Genomic DNA, 18,779 nt, shown 5'->3' with positions numbered 1-18,779 from the left:
ATTTGATACAAATACATGACATGGAGAACAAGCTTCCCCCTAGTTGCAGATGTATAATGCGGATAATGGTAGAATATCTTTCTTTCTGTATGTGCATTGTATCAATTAGAAAAATGCACAACAAAAAGAATAGGCAGATTACTTCTATTATAGTCCATTTTGGAAATACTTCAGTATGTCACATCTTAGGAGGAGTCTAATAGTTTATCCATTTGAAAAAAGAAAACAGCTGGGTATCTCTTCTCTGGAATTTTGTGGGCTTTAGACTTTCCAAAATATCAAATTGAATTACAGTTATTTGAAGACTTTATGGGAAGAACAGAAAAGCATATGCTGCTGTCTTAGTTATTGAATTGGCATAAGCGATTACTGCTCTTTCATTAAACAAATACACCAAGTGGCTGTATTTCCGTAAGAGCAAACATTTTGTTAATTGCATTCTGGCAGATGAGAAGCCTGATCCTGTTCTTCTCTTGTGAAGAATCTGTTTATACCATTGCTGTGTGGTGCAGTGAATAGATTTCAGCTTATTGCACGCCTTTCAGAACAGAAGGAAATATACATGTACAAGCAAATTCAAAGCATCTCTTTTGTAAAAAAACCTGCTTTGTTTTCTCCTCACACTCGAGCATTCGTCGGCTTGTATTCTGCATCTGAAAGTTGGGTAGCTTCATTAGCTTTCTAGTTGTATTCCAAACCTCTGTTGTGGATGAAAGAATGGAGTTCTGGATGTTATTAAACTAACAAAAGGACACATTTAATTTTGCTGAGAGAAGTGTGTGAGGTATGTGATGTATATTTTGCAAGCTGCTCAGGCATTTTATTCTAATGATTCCTCTAAATAGGTCGTTAATCGCAGATGAAAACCACTGGCCTTACGCATTTCTCTGAAACATTTGCATCAGATAGGAAATTGGAGAACCGCAGTTTTACTAAAACCATTCTGTAGTATGTTTGTAGATAATCTGTTGATCTTTCCTTTTAGAACAGAAGGGAAGTTAAAACTACTTCAAGATGAGCGTGCTGTAAAGAAAACACTAGCGCGCTTATGTGCAGCTTTAGCAAACCAAGTCCAGGTACACTTAAGAACACCTAAAGGTAGCTGTCAAAATAGAGTTGTTTCCTCGCTGCTTTGTTTTTCTGAGAACTTGACTCCTTATTGAAAATGAAAAGTTCAGTTGGATCCTGCAAATAATCCCTCTGTAAGTACCTGATGTATTGGGGTTATAGAACTTGTGTATGGTCTTTGCTAATATATGTATAGTAAGCAAGTGAGGAACTTTAAGATGCCATACATGTAGAGTGCATTTGAGATTATATAGATAAATTTAGCACAAGCTTCAGAATTCTAGAAGGATTCTTGCCTATTAATGAGCTTTCATTAGTGCTCTAATTTTAGATGTGATCTCTGGTTTTGCTGAGATCTTGTACTCTCAGTTACTGGCATTCTAGTTCAGGGAATATAACAATTAGCCCATAATAAGCAGCTGACCTCATTCCATCCCTTAATCATGTGCTGTGCACCTTAGAAGAAAAGATCATAAAGGCAAAAATTGAAGTTCAGACTGTGTCAAATCCGTGATGGAAGGTCCCCAAAGTGAAGCAGTTTGTAGGTGAGGCAAGAAAGCAGTTGCCACCCAGTTGTATTGTACAGCGGTGGTGTGTCTGCAAGCGCTAGTCTCTGGGGCTGGGTAAAGATAAGTGTGCCCATGGTTGCTTGAAATCCTTGAATTTAAATCACAGATGTCATTAGTAAGTTTTAATTTTTTCCTACTTTGTGATAAGAAAGACGCAGAAGTGATGCAAAGGGACAATTTCTTTAAACCCTACATAGACTTGGGTAAGGGCTGAAAGACTTAATTTACTGGAGTCTAAAAGCAGCAGACATTCATGATGTGGCTAGGAATTATCTAAATAATACATGGTCTGTAGCAAGTGATTTGCTCACACTTTATTCTGTAAAGTGCTGATAACACCTGAAATACTGGCAGTATTTCTAATTCTGATTTTCAGATCTTGGGAATCCAAGAATTGTGAAGTAGAGATAATAGAAGGAACTGAGGACTGCTGGCCAATATAAATGTTTTCTAACTGAGGTGCTTTTTCCTTTTCTGTTACTGCTGATTATAGAGATTTTTTTTTATTAACTAGGACCCCACCCCCATGCCCCCATTCAATAGCTGTCTTCCTCATTAGGCCTGTTTTTCTGGGGTGATTCTTCCCTCCTTGCTTTTCAGGAGCTCAGTGATGTGGAAACTGATCCATCCAGGGCAGAAGCAGGGAGTATTTCTTATTCAGCAAACCTTATTTCCTCACTTAAATCTCAGCTGTAAAGAAGTCTCAAAGGCTGTGTCTGCCATTGTAATTTCAAGTTACACAAATACAATCTAACCAAATATCTTAAAAAAAAAAAAAATTAAAAAAAAAAAATCTAATTCAGTGCAGTCTCCAGGAGTCTTAAATTTAGTGACCTTAGCTGGGCTTAAACTCAGTATAAACCTGTGATTTCAAACTAAATAGCCTTAGACAGGGCTTAAAGTAGCATATTCTATCTAGGTAGTGTGTATTCAGTACTGCCCATCAGTACATTGATAAAACTTTATGTAGTACCCAGCAAAACACAAGTACATTGCAGTTGATTTCGCTGTAGTTTCTTCAGCGAAAGGATCTGGTGTGGGTCTAAAAAACGATTCCCCTACCCATTCTGTTCCTGTACTGCCAGGGTGACAGTTTGTGAACTTGATACCTGAACCTACCTCAGAAATACTCCCACTCCTCTCCCATCCTTCTTTTCCTTTTTTAACTCTGCAAACCTTTTGCTGCTTTTTTCTACTATATTTTAAAATCCTTTATCTGTTCACTGCATAGCCCTGCAAAAGGTTGGTTGTTTTAAGCATGTTGAGGAGGAGAGGGCAAGAACTGTAAAGCTGTTGTTGGATTGCTGGAGCCCTGGCCCAAGGCCTCTGTGATAATTAATGTCTTTGTGTCGGTCCAGTAACCAGAGCTCGGAGGGAAGGGTAACAGGGCAGGAGAAATGCTGGCCTGGAAAGGGGGAGGAAGGGGCTACTGCTGCAATTCCTGCTGCGTTCCTAGGACTGGCGGGCTCGTTAAGACGTCGTTTGAATGCTGGCCAAGAGGAGGCAGGGAGGTGCCCAGGGCTGGGTATTTGGGTGAAAAAAAACTTATTCTGGTGCAAACACAGCTTGGGGGAGAGTGTTACGCTGAATTTCCCTGTGTGAAAGCTTTAATTTATATGTTAAGTCAAGCCCTTTGGCTAGTCCATGTCTATCACTGACGAAGACAACAACAAAACAGAATAATCTATGTTTTCACTTACTGTCTTGAGCCTTGTGCTTACTTTGTGAACATTAATGGTTGTGTAATGCTGGGTATGGAATGTGCAGGGGAAGCCTCTGCTGCGGTGGGTCACTGATGGATGTTTAAACTGTAAAAGCCTCTATTTCAAATAGCTTCCCCAGAGAGGCCAAGGACTTGGTAAGTCTGGAGATCAGATTCCTTTTCCTCCTTTCTCTTTATCATCCCATCAAAACACCAATGTATGCAAATAGAGTGATGGTTTGGGGGTCTAACAAGAGCAGTACAGCTCCTGACTCAGGTTAAAAGAGATTAAATTTTCTACATCTGGCCTTTCACAGACAGTACCGTTTCTTAAAGGACAGCGGATGCCATCTACTGAGCTGCCTGCCCTGCGGCGTGTCCTGTCTGCAGTGTGTTTGACTGTGGCGTGGCAAGGAATACTGACCTTGCGTTCTGAACGTTTGCCTGTGGACCCTTCAGCTATCTTTTTTTTTCAGCTGTCAGGTGTGTGTTCCAGAGCACTGTGAGCCTTGTCTAGAGGACAAAGGGGAGAAAAAAAAATCCCATGTCCTGAGACTTGGACTTGATATAAATTTCTTAAATATTTACAGGGAACAAAAAGTCCAATTACCTCAAAGTGGCTGGACGGGCGGGCAGCAGCGGCAGCACACTGCTTAGCTAATGGGGGTTCAGTGATTTGGAACATATCCCGGTTGGGCTCCCTGGGCTGGGAGAGTAATGGTTGGCAGAAATGAGGTACTTACATTGGCAGTTGATCCAAGAACTTGGGTTGATCTGGAAGCACAAAAGGGCCTGTTCCAGTGCTGGAGAGGTGGCGTGTTGCCCCGTGCTTTGCTATAAAGGCTGTTAAGATGCCAGCTCTTTCCCTGAACTGTTTAACTCTTTAAAAATTCCCTGAATTTTTGTTGTTCCTGCTTTTTTCCTAACTTTTAGCGTATAATATATTGTGTTATTCCTTAACATGCAGTATGGTTTGATGAGTTGAAGGTGGTAACTTGGCCTTATCCTCTTGGAATACTAAATAGTTTTCCGGGAAACTTAAGCGTGATGACATCAGCAGAGCAAGAACAGCAATCTGTGGATATGCATCTTCCTCAGACTAGTCTGTGTAAGCTGCTGTCCATGTGGTTCTTGAGATGAATGTTTGTTGGGAAGCCAGTAAAAAGCTGTGATCTGTGACCGAGGAGCTTTTTTTCTTCCTTGTAAAACTTGACAGGGTTCTGGTTAGCCAGCGACAGACTGGGAAGGCGGTGTAACCACTGTTTCTGGTTTTCCTACTGAGGTCTGTAGTGAAAGTGAGATGGGAAGAATGTTTGTATGGATTGAATTGTCTCTGTCGATCTGGTAGTCCCATGTGGCCTGGAGCGCGGGTGTCTGTTTAACTAACACAGGGAAAGTTTGGCATTACTCTGAAAAAAACAAGAATTCTTTTATTAGCCTAAGTTCTAGCTGGCCTGGGTAGCTAGTGGATTCTCGCGTTGCTTCTGGCTGTTACAAGAGGAGGAACAGGGTATGGAGACAGACTTCAACCTTTCCTCAGCTTGCCAGGATGGCTTTTAATAGGTAGGAAAGCAGGTGGTGGCTCCAGCGAACTTTCATGTGTGTTCTGTGGAGGATAATGTCACGCTGAAACTCGGTCAATTCGAGAAGGCTAGAGGTCAAGTGTTTGCTCACCTTATGGAAATATTGGCCTCTGAGAAGTTTTAAGGACCTTCTACCCAGTAATGCTCCAGCCCTGGAAATATTTGAGTTTTTGCAAAAGGGGTTTAACCCCTCCTGTGCTGTGCTTTGATTTCTGCTTTTGTACCTGCTGCCTCTATTGCCTGAAAAGGGTGATTAGGAAATAGATGGGTTTCATCTCCCTTTGCACTGTGATTTACCATCCATGCCATGAATTCAGTGGCTTTACGTGGTGGAAAGAACATCAATCATCTGGCCTTAGATACATGTAGAGACGGATACAACTTCCTACAGGGATTCCTTGGGTCAGACACCAAGCTGCTGAGCATGCAGCCATGGCACAAAGAGAAGCATTGCCTATTGCAGGAAGAACTTGGCTATTCCTCTCACCTGCCCTGAGGGGAGGGGAAAGCCTACGACCCGTTCCTAACCCCAGTCTAGTCCCAGTGCCAATCCAGTAAGCATTGCCTTTCCACTGGGCTGTCAGCGACAAGAGGAACTGAGTAGCTTGGTGGGATGCTGCCATCGGAGCTTTCACCAAGATGGAAGTGTCTTGATAAAGACTTCAAAGACCAACGCCTGCTGTGCAGCTGGTGAAGGGAGCTCTTAATCCCATTAGGCTAGGCTTTAAGATCAGAGCATCAGCAGCTCCTTTTTGTGAAAGGTTGGATGTTGTTAGTCTTTCAAAGTACATCTGTTGGATAAAAGCCTTTCTGGTTTAGGTAGAGACCTCCCTAATGAGCACGTGGAACCTGATTAAGGTGTAGGGAAGAGCTAAATGCTGAGCTGGTCCTACAACTGCAGCTCTGAGTAGATGCAGAAAAGCGACTTCAGGAGTTAGAGCAATTTCCAAGAAGAAGAGAGAAGTATCCTGGGAAGTCTGTGTGCTCCAGGGCCAGTGTCAACTTGAGAAAGGAATTCAGGACTTCAGTTGTAGGTGCTTCAACACCTTTATTCGCTCTGTCCTTCAACCTGGAATAAAGGAATGAGCGCCTGGTTTCCCACTGCGGTAGCCAGCCACCGGCAGCAGTAGCCTTTCTCTGGTTTAGTTATATGTGCTGATATAGATCTGGTGCTGTGCAGCACGCACATTCATTCTTCAGGCTCGTTTTGGCATGTCACATACAGCTTTTTGCTGTTTTTTTGTGGAATCTGGTTGACACAATGCTGGGATGTAGGCAAAAATGTCAGCAGTGCTGCTCAGGCATCTTCTGTAAGTCCGGGAGGCAGAGGACTTGTTAAAGCAGGTTCTGTGTGCTTTGGAAACTTGGCCTTGGTTTCTGACAGGCCACCTACTGTTTGCATGCCTTGTCTGAAGGAGTGGAGATCGAGTCAACGCTACAGTGATTTCCTTCTGGTTTGGTTTATTTTTGTTTGTTTGTTTGGTTTGGGTTTTTTTTAATCTATGAGAGGCTTGGGAGCTATGAGCAGGAGCAGCGTGGAGTTTGGAAACCAGCCCATCATGAGTCCGTACTCTCCGGTTGAGGCTGAAATTTCCAGCACCTGACGGCTGGTTTGTGAGCATGCATGAGTGGCTGTGGCTTGGGTTCTTGTGCTGTCAGTTCACCGAAGGTATAAAGCCCCTTGGTGGGATGTCCCGAGAAGCTGACAGTGGCCACAAACCAGAGGCTTAGATTTTTATAATGGTACAGGATTTGGTATCCGTAACTTATAGCCAGAGGTGACCTGTGTCCACAGCAAAGTGGCCAATGTAAAAGAGGACCGGAATTGCTGATTGCAGCGTGGTGAGGTGATGAGTATTTGGCAGGAATCCCTGGAAAGCTGAAGAGCTCCACCATGAATCATTGTAGGCACGGCAGCCCCCCCACCCCGAGTCAGCCTGGCTATGGACGGTGAGGTTGTTCTTCCAGGAAAGGAAAGGACACACATTTGATGAGTTAAGGGATGGTGGGAGCTTTTCTGCCCATGGTTTGCCTGCTGCAGGTCAGTCTCGTATCTAAACTGAAGGTCCGTGTTCATGTTTAAGTCACGGCGAAGGGCAACGACAAGAGAAACTTCTTTTCAGTCACGACTTCTGTCTGGGGTGTCCTGCCTCGCTGCATGCGGGGCAGCAGCAAGCGCAAGATAAAAACGCTCGGTGTTTTGCAATCACGGTACGCTGGAGCTGCGTGACTTGGTTACGAAGGCATGAGCTGGTTGCAGCTTGATTGTTGTTAGCCGCTGATGTTATCTTACCCCGGCAGTAAAGCAGTGTTCCTTGCCTGCCTCTGTAGGAAAAATTGACTCTGCCACCTGCATAAATAGCAGCGGGTTTGTAGCAGGCTGGGCTTATCAGCTTTTGGGCATTTGTTGTTTCTGAACTTTATTTCAATTGATCTCTGCTTCAAAGAGAGGATGAATGGGACACACCAAGCAGTTTTTGGAGGCTGACCGCCATTCAGAGTCAGGGGGCCTGTCTGCAGGGACGTGGACAATCTCTTTGGGCTGAGTGATGTGCGAAGGGCAGCTCACACCACGTTGTGTTGAAAAGTCCCTGTCTCTCAGCTGCGTTCCTCAGGCTCCTGAACCTACACGTGTAAAATTGGCCTAGAAGCCCTTTCCTTTGCCATGCCTGAAGAGCCAGACTTCTTACTTCTTCTCTTAATGTTGCTGCTGTCAGCAAAATCCTGTGTCTGGCTTATGTGCAAGCTGGCACTGCCCCAAAAGCACTAATTCAAATGCAAGTGTCTAGGTGCTCCCATCATACTGCACATTCCCTGCCAGCTGCTCCAGGCGGGGGAAGGGAATAACCCTTCTAGATTCAGTTATAAGGGGATAATCCTTCTAGATTCAGTTCCCACTGTCTTTATTTAAACAAAGGGCAGGGACTTGACCTGATTAGGCAAATAGCCTCAGCCTGCTAAACTGATGGCCAAAGGCTTCTCTGCACTTCCACACGGTTAAATTGTTGGGATGAAATATTTTAGAAGAGCTCTTCAAGTGTCCAGAGCTCTGCCGACTGAGCAGAGGGTGGATTGCTGGTCTTTCTTCTGCAGTCCTGTGGCTTTTTCCTATCTGAGGTTGCGAAGAAAATTTGCCATCTCCTCCCCCAGACGCTTTTCTCATTTCTTACCCACCTTCCTGGATGTGGATGTCAGTTACAATCGTACACAAATTCACCTTAATGTAAAAACAGGGCTATTTTCTCCCCTCTGTATTTAAAGTTTGATGTAATTTGTCTGTAAAGCCCAATAACTTGAGGTATGGGGAACCGTATCCTTGCTCTGTGGCTGTCAGTGGGCTCATCCATGCACCACTTTAGAGCCAGGGGGTTGCAGTGAGAGGAGGAGGAGGAGGGAAAGATGAAGCTGTTTATCTCAGCATCTCTTACCACATACTCCTGCACTCAAGTACCTAGCAACCCACTCAACATCACGTTTTCTTCATATGGCTGTACTCCAAAGTGCTGCTTGCAGTTCATTTGGGTGACTTGTTATGAGTTAAGCTTGCAGATCATAATTTAAAGAAATGTTTAAAAATAAGTTATGAGCTTGGGCTCCGCTCACCAGCAAGGTGCTGTCTGAATGCAGAGATGCTGAAACCATCCGTGGAATGTAACAGACTGGGAGCGAGAGCCATTTTCTGAATAATGACTTCATATCATCACTAATCTTTACATCTGGTGCCAGCGCTGGTGAAAGAATTTCTGCAAGTTGAAAAAAGGGGCAGCAGATCAGCTGGGCAGCAGGAGCAACTTTCACACAGATGTGTTAGTACAACACAGGCAAGTGTAGGGCTGAGAAACCAGACTTGATCTGCCTTCTGCTGAGAAAGTGAGGCTCACTTTTCCTCTCATTGCTTCCTAATTGAAGCAAGGCTAGAGGTTATGACAAGGGAAGAGGTGCTAATGGGGCAGTTTTTTCCACTGTGTTCTGGACAAATGACTTTAATAATTTAGCTCAGGTGTCTGCATAAGCATTAATGAGAAACCTGCCACTGCCTTTGGGTGTACTGTCTGCAGTGGACGAGCTGGGACGGTTTGCTGGTGACAGGGCTGTTGGTGTGTGCTGAAGACTGGCTATAAATAAGACAGCAGGAAGAGCTGCAGCTGTAGATAACAGCCGAGTGCTGAGCTTGGTTCTGACAGCTCCAGCCCAGAGGTTAGGAGCAGAGCTCAGCTCGCTTACAACACTACCATAGTAGGAAGCAGCCACAAGCACTTCAGCCCTAGGTATTAGTGCATCCTCCACCATGCTATAGTTCACTGAACAATGGAATTCAACCCCAGTATTTTTAAACCTCACAGGATTGTGGTTGAAGGGTCTCCGACACATCACCTCATTTGGATAATGCTTTGCTAGCAAGTGTGCTGGTATCACGCACTGGAGGTTGAGAGGCATTACATTTAATTTAAAACACATTACTGAAGCTGGCTGAAGTTGAGAGGCTCCCCTTCCTCTTACTCCAAACAAAACTTAGTTTATGGGCTTTGGAGCAGAGCGTTACAGGACACTTACTTACAATATCCAGCTTTCGCCCTTGGGGTGCTTTAGTCTTGCCAAAGACTTAACACTGAGCCTGCACTCTGAGCTTGTCACAGGAGCTGCGCTGCTGCAGAAGAGCCATGGTTTGGGGAATGGAGTAAGCCGTAACATACAGAAGCACTGCCAGCAGGCTACTTGTGGTGTGTGCTTTATAGTTCTTCCTTTTGCCTATGGACAGGGGAAGAGACTAGCAGCTACTTCAGGTTGGGGCAATTTAGAAAACAGAAAAGGACAAAAAAATAAAGATGTAGTTGGGAAAGAAATGTTTATTTTAAGTTTCTCAGAGGGATTTTACAAACAATGGAGCATTTTAAAAAAACTTGAGTGATCAAAGTACTTGACAGTGTCCCTTACACACACACACACACACAAGCCCCTGGACAGAGGAAATCACACCAGCGAGGAGGTCAATACTGCCGGAAGAGCAGCTGGCATCTGCATAGTTCTAGGAGGAAAGATTGCAATGGTGTTGGTGCTATTAAGTGTCATCCTGGCATTACTATAAGAGAACGCTGAAGTATGTACGCATGTACCTGCAGAAAACAAAGTGCATAAAATAACACGCAAAGTATGTATTGTAGAATAAATTTATTTACCTGATACAAATGAAACTAGGTGTGATGCTTCTTGCTGACAGCATGTAAATAGACAATTGATCTTATTTACAACTTCTAAAGGTCATACATGCAGTTGTGGTAACTGGCTAAGTCGGTTGCTGCTTTTTAGATAAATGCATCACAATATTTTGTATTGCACCAACATCTGTCTTACTGCCTTAGATTTAAATAAGTTACATTGCAGTGCAAAAGAGGTTGATTTGCACACATGATAAAAAAATCCAAAGTTAGGAACTGGAGGCTTATGGTTTAACATTCATCTGTAATCTTTTCAATTAATTTTATAAATAGGATAGCATTGTACATAAGCTGTTCTAGAGTAGTATGTTTGGATGATACAATACAGAGAAAGATTTGTCTACAACCAAAGGCATGCATTATTTTGATATTGTACATTGTATAAACTTGACATTTTACATACAGAAATATGGAAAATTGGCTGACAGCTCCGCAATTCTTGTTCAAGGATAAACAAACTCTTCTCCATGCAGCACAGAAACCAAACTTCTCTGGAGAGAGTTTCCAATTCAGTAAGCTATATTGCACGTTTGTACATCTGTATGATGAAGTCCTAACAGTACCACACATTTCTTCCACAGAGAACACAATGAGTTTTGTTTTAGGGAAAGCAAAGAATCTTTACACATGATACATGCAGAAGTTTTGGCAGATGTGTTGCTAAAAAACACATGCACACAACAAAACAACCTTACATTTCTGCAAAATTGTTTAGGAAGCGATTACTCCAGTATTGCTGAAAAGGAAAGAAAGAAAAGGCATCAGTTAATGAAAGGATGAACGCTAAGTATCATTATACAAGCAAGACTAAGATCAACAGTGACAGAGAAAGAATGTTAAGTTTGGTAACTAGCTGCTCTGTCATTGAAGGGACACTCTCAGGTTACTTGTTCTTAAAGCCCAGAACCCTCTGGATTATGGCTCAGCTCTTCTGAATGCAGCAGAGCTCTCTATCATCAGCAAAGCCAGCACTTCCTACAGAAGACTGTAGCAAAAAATTCACACGTTTAGAGAGCTTTTGCCTTTCTCTGCCTGACTAGTGGCAATAGACAAGTCTCACTTATTTGTAATTTTTACTTTCAAGTTCCATACTACACAGTTTGAGCTCAAGTTAAGAACTGTAGGAGTGTTTTTCTAATCAAGGCATTACATTACAAGTTTGGCTCCAAAGTGACCTAACAATGTCCCTTTTCCATGTTAGGCAGCTTATTCTGGGAAGTAGTAGGAAAGCTTTGAAGAAGTCATTAAACTACACAGATGAATGCATAGGCAAAGGGTAGAGTACAACGTAATAAAGCTCCTACTGTACTTTACCCCTAAAATACAGCAAAAGGTTAGCCTTGCGTCTAGGAGAGAAGAACAGTGTACTCTCATTCCCTAGAACTTGATGGTGGCTCTTCAAAACACTGCTTCAACACTATAAAATTTAGGCTCTCCTGCTAAGATTTGAAAATGCATATTAATGTAATTAAGGATGTAATTAGCAGAGATTAGGGAAACAGTTAATGGTTAGAAGTGCAAAAAAGTAAACAAGACAGGTGCAAGAGACAGACAACTTTGTATCAGTTTTACCTCCCTTCATCTCAGCAAATTCAACCATCTTTAAGCTGTTTACCACATATATTCTGTGCATCAGCTGTGTTCTTGGAACAGTGACAGAGGACTGCTGTACTGCATTTTATCATCAGATTAAAACCTCATTTTCTTACAATTAGCCTTCTCTAAAATAGCCTCCCTACAAACATAAGCCTCATAGCATTTTGACAGACTGGCATATATTTTTCTGCAGCCTCTTACAGACTTATTTGCAATAATAGTTTGGGAAACCAAGTATGAACTATTTTTATTGCTTGGATGCCAGCACAAAGTAGCAGCTCATTGTGTAGCTCTCAACAGTACTTTGAATCACTCTGATTTGAAAACAGAGAAGGCCTGAGGCACTATGAAGATAAAAGCCCCTGTCTAAATATTTGACCTATGACTGCAGCTGCCTGACCATTTTCTTTGCTCTGATTTGGACCAGGCTACGGAACACTGAATTCAGGAGGAGCTGCTCTCATACCAAACCCCACTGGTTTCCCAGCATAAGCTGATATCCTCCCTGCTGTTCCGAGCATAAGGTAGCATCAATCACATGATTGATACTAGTCTTACATACCTCTCGCACTAGAAAATAAGTTGATATGTGAGGACACTAAAAAAAATCCAGAACACAGTGGAGATGAAAAAGCTCAGTGAGATGAGAGCAAAGGGAAACAAAAAGTATAAAGTTATTTTCTAAAAATGGTGTGGGAGATAAAGCCTGGGTAACTCTGAGTTATTTCTGCTTAAATAAGTGCTTCCATTTATATATTCACAGGGCTAACACATTAAAATAGGAGTTACCTAGTTCTATCCTCAGATGACCCTAGCACAGTGAGGAGGTTGGGGAGGAAATATGTCAGGAACAAAGAAATTAAGCGAGAATTTCAACTTTGACATCTTGGCAAGTAAGTCTATTCTAAATCGAAAAGTCCTCTCTTCTTGGCCTCCCTAGATGAGGACTGACAGCTAAAGAATGGCAGGATCTACACAATTAAGTATAATAATTTTAGTTCACGTTTTCTTGCAGTGCATTACTAACTTTGCACTGTATTTCCATAGTTTCTATAATTGAAAAGCCAAGCCATCAGTTGCCTTATGCTATTCTAATGTCAGAAATGCAATCAAGCAACTATCCACAGCCTACTCAACTGAGAAAGTTTAAGACCAGATCCACAGCACTCCAGCTCCAAGATCATAAGGAAGCTTGCAACAGACAGCAATTTCAGGGCAGGATGCTTCCCTGCCTAGGAGGAAGCTCATGGCAGGTCTTAACATTTGGCCAGCCCAGACCCCACAAGGCTGGTATTTACCAGGGAGTGGCAGGACTTGGAAAAAAGAAGAGTACTGAAAGCGTAGCAACAGCTGCCATTGAACCTGAGATAAGTAAGTGCTCATCTTAGGGAACCCTATTGCTCCATTTCTACAGGAAAATTTAGACAACAAGACTGGGACAAATAGAAGAAAAACAGGGTATATTAAGATGCCTGGGCTCTTAAGGAACACCTTCTAACACTTGACTGTTCCCATAACCTCAGGAGCCTGTAGGGATGAATGCCACTCCATTTAGCCACCAGTCATCCAGCTTTCAAAGGCAAACTCCAAGAACACAAGGCCCTAATGCAAGTGCCCCCGAGACATGCAATACAATTGAGCTCCCAGATGTCAGTAAGGAATGACGCAGTAAGATTTATCTTCAACACAGACAGAGATCCAACAAAGTAGTTGTTGAAGACTGAAATCTACTTATCATCATTTTCCCCTTCGGCTTCTTAGAGACAGGGAAAAAGGGGATGTATAGCAGGATTATTTGGCATAATAGACAGGAATAGGACTGTACAAGAAGCAGAATCGTTCATGGTGACAGTCAGATATATGGCTTTAAAAAGCCCACCAACATGGTGCTCTGGAGGTTCACTCCGAACCAGTGTTCAAAGATTCAGTGGCATTCCTGCCCTGGAAAAAGTTTGTCCATTATGTTGGGACCACATACAACTAACTTGCTAGTATTTGTTTCCAATTTGTACATATTTTGATCTCAAGGAATCCTGACTCACGTGACCTATTAGTTTCCTGTTTCAAGAAAGAGGGACAAGTCTCAGATTGCTCATTTATTATTGATACACCAAGTGGCCAGTGCTGGCCATTGATTTTGTGGTATGCAAAACCTTAGTCTGGCAAAGACAAGTTCTTCCACACTAAAGAGGGCATTCAACAGTATTTAAATGCTTACAGTTCAGCAACACATGTACTACATCAAAAGGTCCAGCTCCCCTACCCGAGTCACTTCAGTATCAACTTAAATAAGTCAAAGTCTATATAAACAGTGGGTATTCACAATGCAGTGGAATTTCAGATAGGGACTGTGTATTTTGAGGTTAGCATCTGTATTAGAAAGCTTGAAACCTAGAGAATTATCTGTGCTCACTGGATTCCAGCTGGCACCAACACAACATAGCTTTTAACTATCATTCTCCTCCATGAGGAATCAGAAAGCTGTTTGAATTTGGTTACTAAAGCAGACTGAGCCAGCACAAGATAACACAGCACCTGCTACTCTACAAAGACATAATGACCCCAGTACAATTTTCAAAGACTATCCTGTTAAGCTGACACTGTTCTTTTGTCTTTTCATATAACCATTGTACAAAGTGTTTCCACTTACTGGAAACGTTAAGCTGTTGTTGCAAAGAGGAGTGCCAGCACTTTGAGCACTGCAGATATCAGAGACCAAGGGAAGGGTGGTCAGCTCCGAGGGGCATCCCCTATTTCAGGGCAGGAAAAAGCTTTGGAGTAAACCAGCACCTGACCACAAGTACCAGAGTGTTTTGGACACTAAACATTCATGTGAACAGCTGTCACTGTCTTAAGTTACAGATTTGTCCAATTTTATCTCAAACTTAAGACCAAAAGCTTTAAGATCTTGGGGCACTAAGGTTCCTGGGTGCTATAAAACAAGACCTGAAATACACTAAACCAAAAGCAAGTGCTTTGCCTTTGAAATCAGTAATTTGAGCTTCAGACCACAAAACAAAGAGTCTAAAGTGGTGATAATAATGTAGCACAGCAGAGTTTGACAAAACACAGCATGGGAATGAAGGAAATTACTATTTATTCTTCAACATGTATACAGCATATGCTATTTTACAGCAAGTCACCACTGGCATGGTGAAATGGAAGAAAAATACTCACTTTAGTCGATGAAAGTTGGAAGGCATTGGAGAAAAACACCACAGTTAGGACTGTTAATGACTTACACATTGTTGATACAGGACTGAATTTGAAAACATGCTTTAACATTTACTGTAATAATGAAGGTGGTTAGTGCCACATTAAAATAAAAATAGTTCTATACAATATGTTCAATTTGGTCATGTGCTATTTACAGATTTTACAAAAAACACACACGAGCTTGTTACTTCAAGTCAGGCTAACAACAGGCCAGCAGAGTAACTCCATGTACACAACTCTGATTATTAGTGCCCCAAGTGTAGGAAATCCAATTTCTAACTATGCAGTGCAAGTTATTTTTCCAGGTCTCATGACAAGGTTTGATCTTAAAGCAGGGGGGTGGGGAAGAGAAAAAGAAAGGATCTGACACATGTAAATAAGGTATTAAAACCCAACTTAAACCCTCTTTTGGAATTAAAACAGATTGTGTTTGTTAAAAAGGCTTGGTTTAGATTTAAGTAGATAGAAGTAGCCCTCCCTATCCCTGCATAATGGGCAACACTGGCAAAATAAGGTCTGTTACAATAAAATACAATAGACACTTAAATAAATAATCTTAAAAAAACAACCCTATGTGTGTTGAAAGTATGGAAGAACCCCAGCAGGCTGCACCTGGAATGATATTTTCTGCACGAGCAAGATTAGGCATACCTCATACAGAAACTGGTGTAAACAAGGACAGTCAAGAACCGAGAGTGAGGAACAGGAAGAGGGGAACCCAAGAAGAAATCCTGACTGAGGTAGCAGTACTCTCTACCCAGTGCAGAAAGTTCTGCTTATGAATAAAACCTGACTTTATGACATACTAAGTTTGGATGATCATGCAGAAGACAAACAGTTACATGCTTTTTTAGTTTTACACGACACACATTCATTCCCTAAAATCTGCTGCCAATTTAGTTTGATAGTATCCGCTGGCTCAAAAAAAAATTTACTTTTTTTACATGATGAATAGACTATTGAACAGAACACTGTACATGCTTTTCATCTACAAAAAAATATTTGCATAAAATAGTGTTAGTTCTCTGTACATGTCAATGGACACTTTAACTGTGTATAAAAGAGGAATATATTGCCCCCACTGAAGTCAGAAAAAGCAAAAAACCAAAATCTAGATTATGAAACCTCCATCACCGGCAAATATGTTCATGTGAAAATTCAGCAGAAATAGACAGTTGCTCTAAACAATAAAAAAATTAAGTTAAATTTTTTCTTTTAATGTAAAACTTGTCACCATGTCAGTCAAGACCAGAACATATCACTAAAGTTAGTGTCTGTGCTGTAAAGCCAGATAACCAAGGGCATAGTAATGAACACAAACGGCCAGGAAACTCCTTCGGTGCATGCTGACAAAGAACATGGTTTGGTGGCAGGCCGCACACTATCTTTACCAGGTTCCAGGTAGTTACGGGCCACATATTTAAGTGTTTCATCCAGCAGAATGACAGGTAGTGAGATTTTCAATACCATGAGCCATTGCGTCACATTCAAAGGTGTGATCTGGAAGATAATCTGAAAGAAAAGCCAAGCATTACATCTTCTCTCCCCCTCCATCCCTTGCCTTAAGCTCCAGGCAAGTTTTTGCTCTATCTCCAAGTTCAGGGATGGGTACAAGATACATGGACTTACTGGCAGCGGTTCCACATAAAGGATAAGGAAGTGGAGTGACATGGACAAGCAAATAGCGCCCACCAGCCAGATATTTTCCCATGGGGGCATCCTCATCAAGGACTGATTTTCTGATAGACTGCAACAGAAACATGGTACACATGTACATAAGACATCAACAGAAAATTCAGTACATCAGAAAACTAGCTGGAAAGAAAACCAGCATGCCAAGTCACAATTATCCCAGTCATTAAGGAAAGAAATAGATAAACCGTATCTTGGCATCTGTGTTGCAACTTTAAACTACCATGGAAGTCTGCTTAGCAAAGCAGTCACAGTTCAGCCTCACATTTATTTTTTGAAAGCTTTTGTGTGTTCTGCTCATTGTTGATCTAGTCTACCTTTTTCACTAAGACCTGACATCCTCTCCGTGGGACGGGTAAGGCAAAGATGGGCATGGCAGCATAAGACAGAATCCTTCCCAGTCTACTGTATGCTGGGGGACCTAGTGCATCCAATTCTGAAGTTCACTTAAAGACTGGATATACAGAGGGTCAAGTACTTGCACCTTCTTAATGCTTGTTCTTTAATTCTGCTCTTCAGATTCAAGCTGCATTTAGGCTATGCTGCAGAAGAGGCTGAGATCCAGAACATCAGATGTAGAGCAATATCTTACTATGTAGGACTACTGCAGTACACTTGTATTTAAAGTTTATTTGTTTTTAAATTAACTGACCTCTAAGCTATCTGAAGAAAAATACCCTTGACATTGTGCTATTTAGTGGTTTCCATTTATAATCTAATATTAATTGGCTAAACCCACACTCCCTTAGGGCAAGAAAAACTATTTTCCATATCTTCAGCATTCTTATTTTAGTTCTCCTTGGTATCACTTTATACCGACATAGGAGGGATAATCTGATTGATTAAGCTTAGATTAGAAATAACGGAAAATATTTCAGTTGCTCATGCTTAGTACAATACCAGAGTGAACTGGCAGACTTAAAAATATACCTTATGATAACAGATCTCAAATGTTATCTAAGAGTAATTTTGTTTGCACTACCAGGATTCAGAAAGGAAGTATGACTCATTCTTCATTAGTTGAGCTGTCCATACACCAAGAAACAAATTGCACAAAAAGTAGGATTTTGGATAAGCTAGCAGAAGCTTTGCTTTCCTATTTGGATATACAAACCTGTTGAGAGCATTGCACATCTCTATGGTGACAAGTACAGAAAGAGCCATTGTCATTGGATATGGAGACTCAAAAACCACACAGTCAACACCAGAGAAATCTGGATTGTCCTCTTTGCACTGCAGAAAATGGCTCTAGAACAGAACAACGTGAACTCAGTTTTCACAGCTTGTTAACTTTTACAATGTAAAACAGGCAATTATGAAATAAGCAGCAAGTATTACAAAACCAAAACTTTCTAATATGACTCCTAAAAGCACTGGTTTTAAACTTCTGCCAGCTTTAGAAAAACTCCCTTTAGTCTTTTACTTACAAGACAACAATTAGTCCTTCAAACTGTTTAGAAGCTCAGGTATTCCACCTTTGAGCTTTATTATTAAGACTAAGTATGATGAAGTTTTACAGTAATAAGTCTGAAACCATCTCATTGTATAAATTTCTGTAACCTACTGTTTTTCTACAGTTAAGTAACTATGAAAGAAGCATGTACCTCCCCTCTCCCCCCAAAGATATTAAACTGAGCAAATACCAGCTGATAAAAGGTAACTCTTGGACCACCATCAGCAGCAATAAACCACCACGCAGCAGCACCCACTGTGGCAGCGCCAACATAACCTTAAAGAAAAAAAAAAGTGCTTTTTTCAATGTTGTGAACTGCATGCAAGATCTCACTTGCCACACTTGAACTTCTATCTCAAAACTTCCAGTAGTATAAAAAATATTGTAATTAATTTATCTCCTATGCAATAAATCTGCTCCACCAGCTGTAACTTAACCATTAAATACTGTACTGTTGGACAGATTCTATTATCTGCTTATGGAAGCCGACAGCTAGAATTTAAGGTAAACAAGGGTATCACTTGGAGTAATCAACCTGCAATTTTTCTTTTTTCCTCCCAGAACCCAATGTGTCTGTACTTACGTTAACTAATACTGAGGTTTACTCACTTCAAGATCTACGAAGTCAGTTAGGAAAATTAAGATGACAATTTCAGGCATGAAGACAGTGTACAGTAAGTACCC

The 18,779-nt window shown here is 41.6% G+C and overlaps 1 protein-coding gene across 3 annotated transcripts in view; it reads right to left on the bottom strand.

Moving 5' to 3' along the window:
• Positions 1-9,749: 9,749 nt before the first annotated feature.
• ATP2A2 (ATPase sarcoplasmic/endoplasmic reticulum Ca2+ transporting 2) overlaps positions 9,750-18,779 on the bottom strand; it is a 48,427-nt gene continuing 39,397 nt past the window's right edge. The window contains exons 17-21 of one of the 3 annotated variants that reach the window (XR_007506651.1): positions 18,286-18,371; positions 17,757-17,890; positions 16,580-16,697; positions 14,912-16,462; positions 9,750-10,874 (exon numbers count right to left, since the gene is read on the bottom strand). Coding sequence is in view for 2 of the 3 variants with exons in the window: in XM_049804920.1 (XP_049660877.1) it covers positions 16,193-16,462; positions 16,580-16,697; positions 17,757-17,890; positions 18,286-18,371 (608 nt within the window). In the remaining variant the exon portion in view is untranslated. Of the gene's footprint in view, positions 16,463-16,579; positions 16,698-17,756; positions 17,891-18,285; positions 18,372-18,779 lie in introns of all 3 variants that reach the window. The other 2 variants (XM_049804922.1, XM_049804920.1) reach the window with 2 other exon arrangements.

Source organism: Accipiter gentilis, chromosome 7 (assembly GCF_929443795.1).
Source record: "Accipiter gentilis chromosome 7, bAccGen1.1, whole genome shotgun sequence".
NCBI lineage: Eukaryota > Metazoa > Chordata > Aves > Accipitriformes > Accipitridae > Astur > Astur gentilis.
This window is presented reverse-complemented; position numbering and strand designations above follow the sequence as displayed.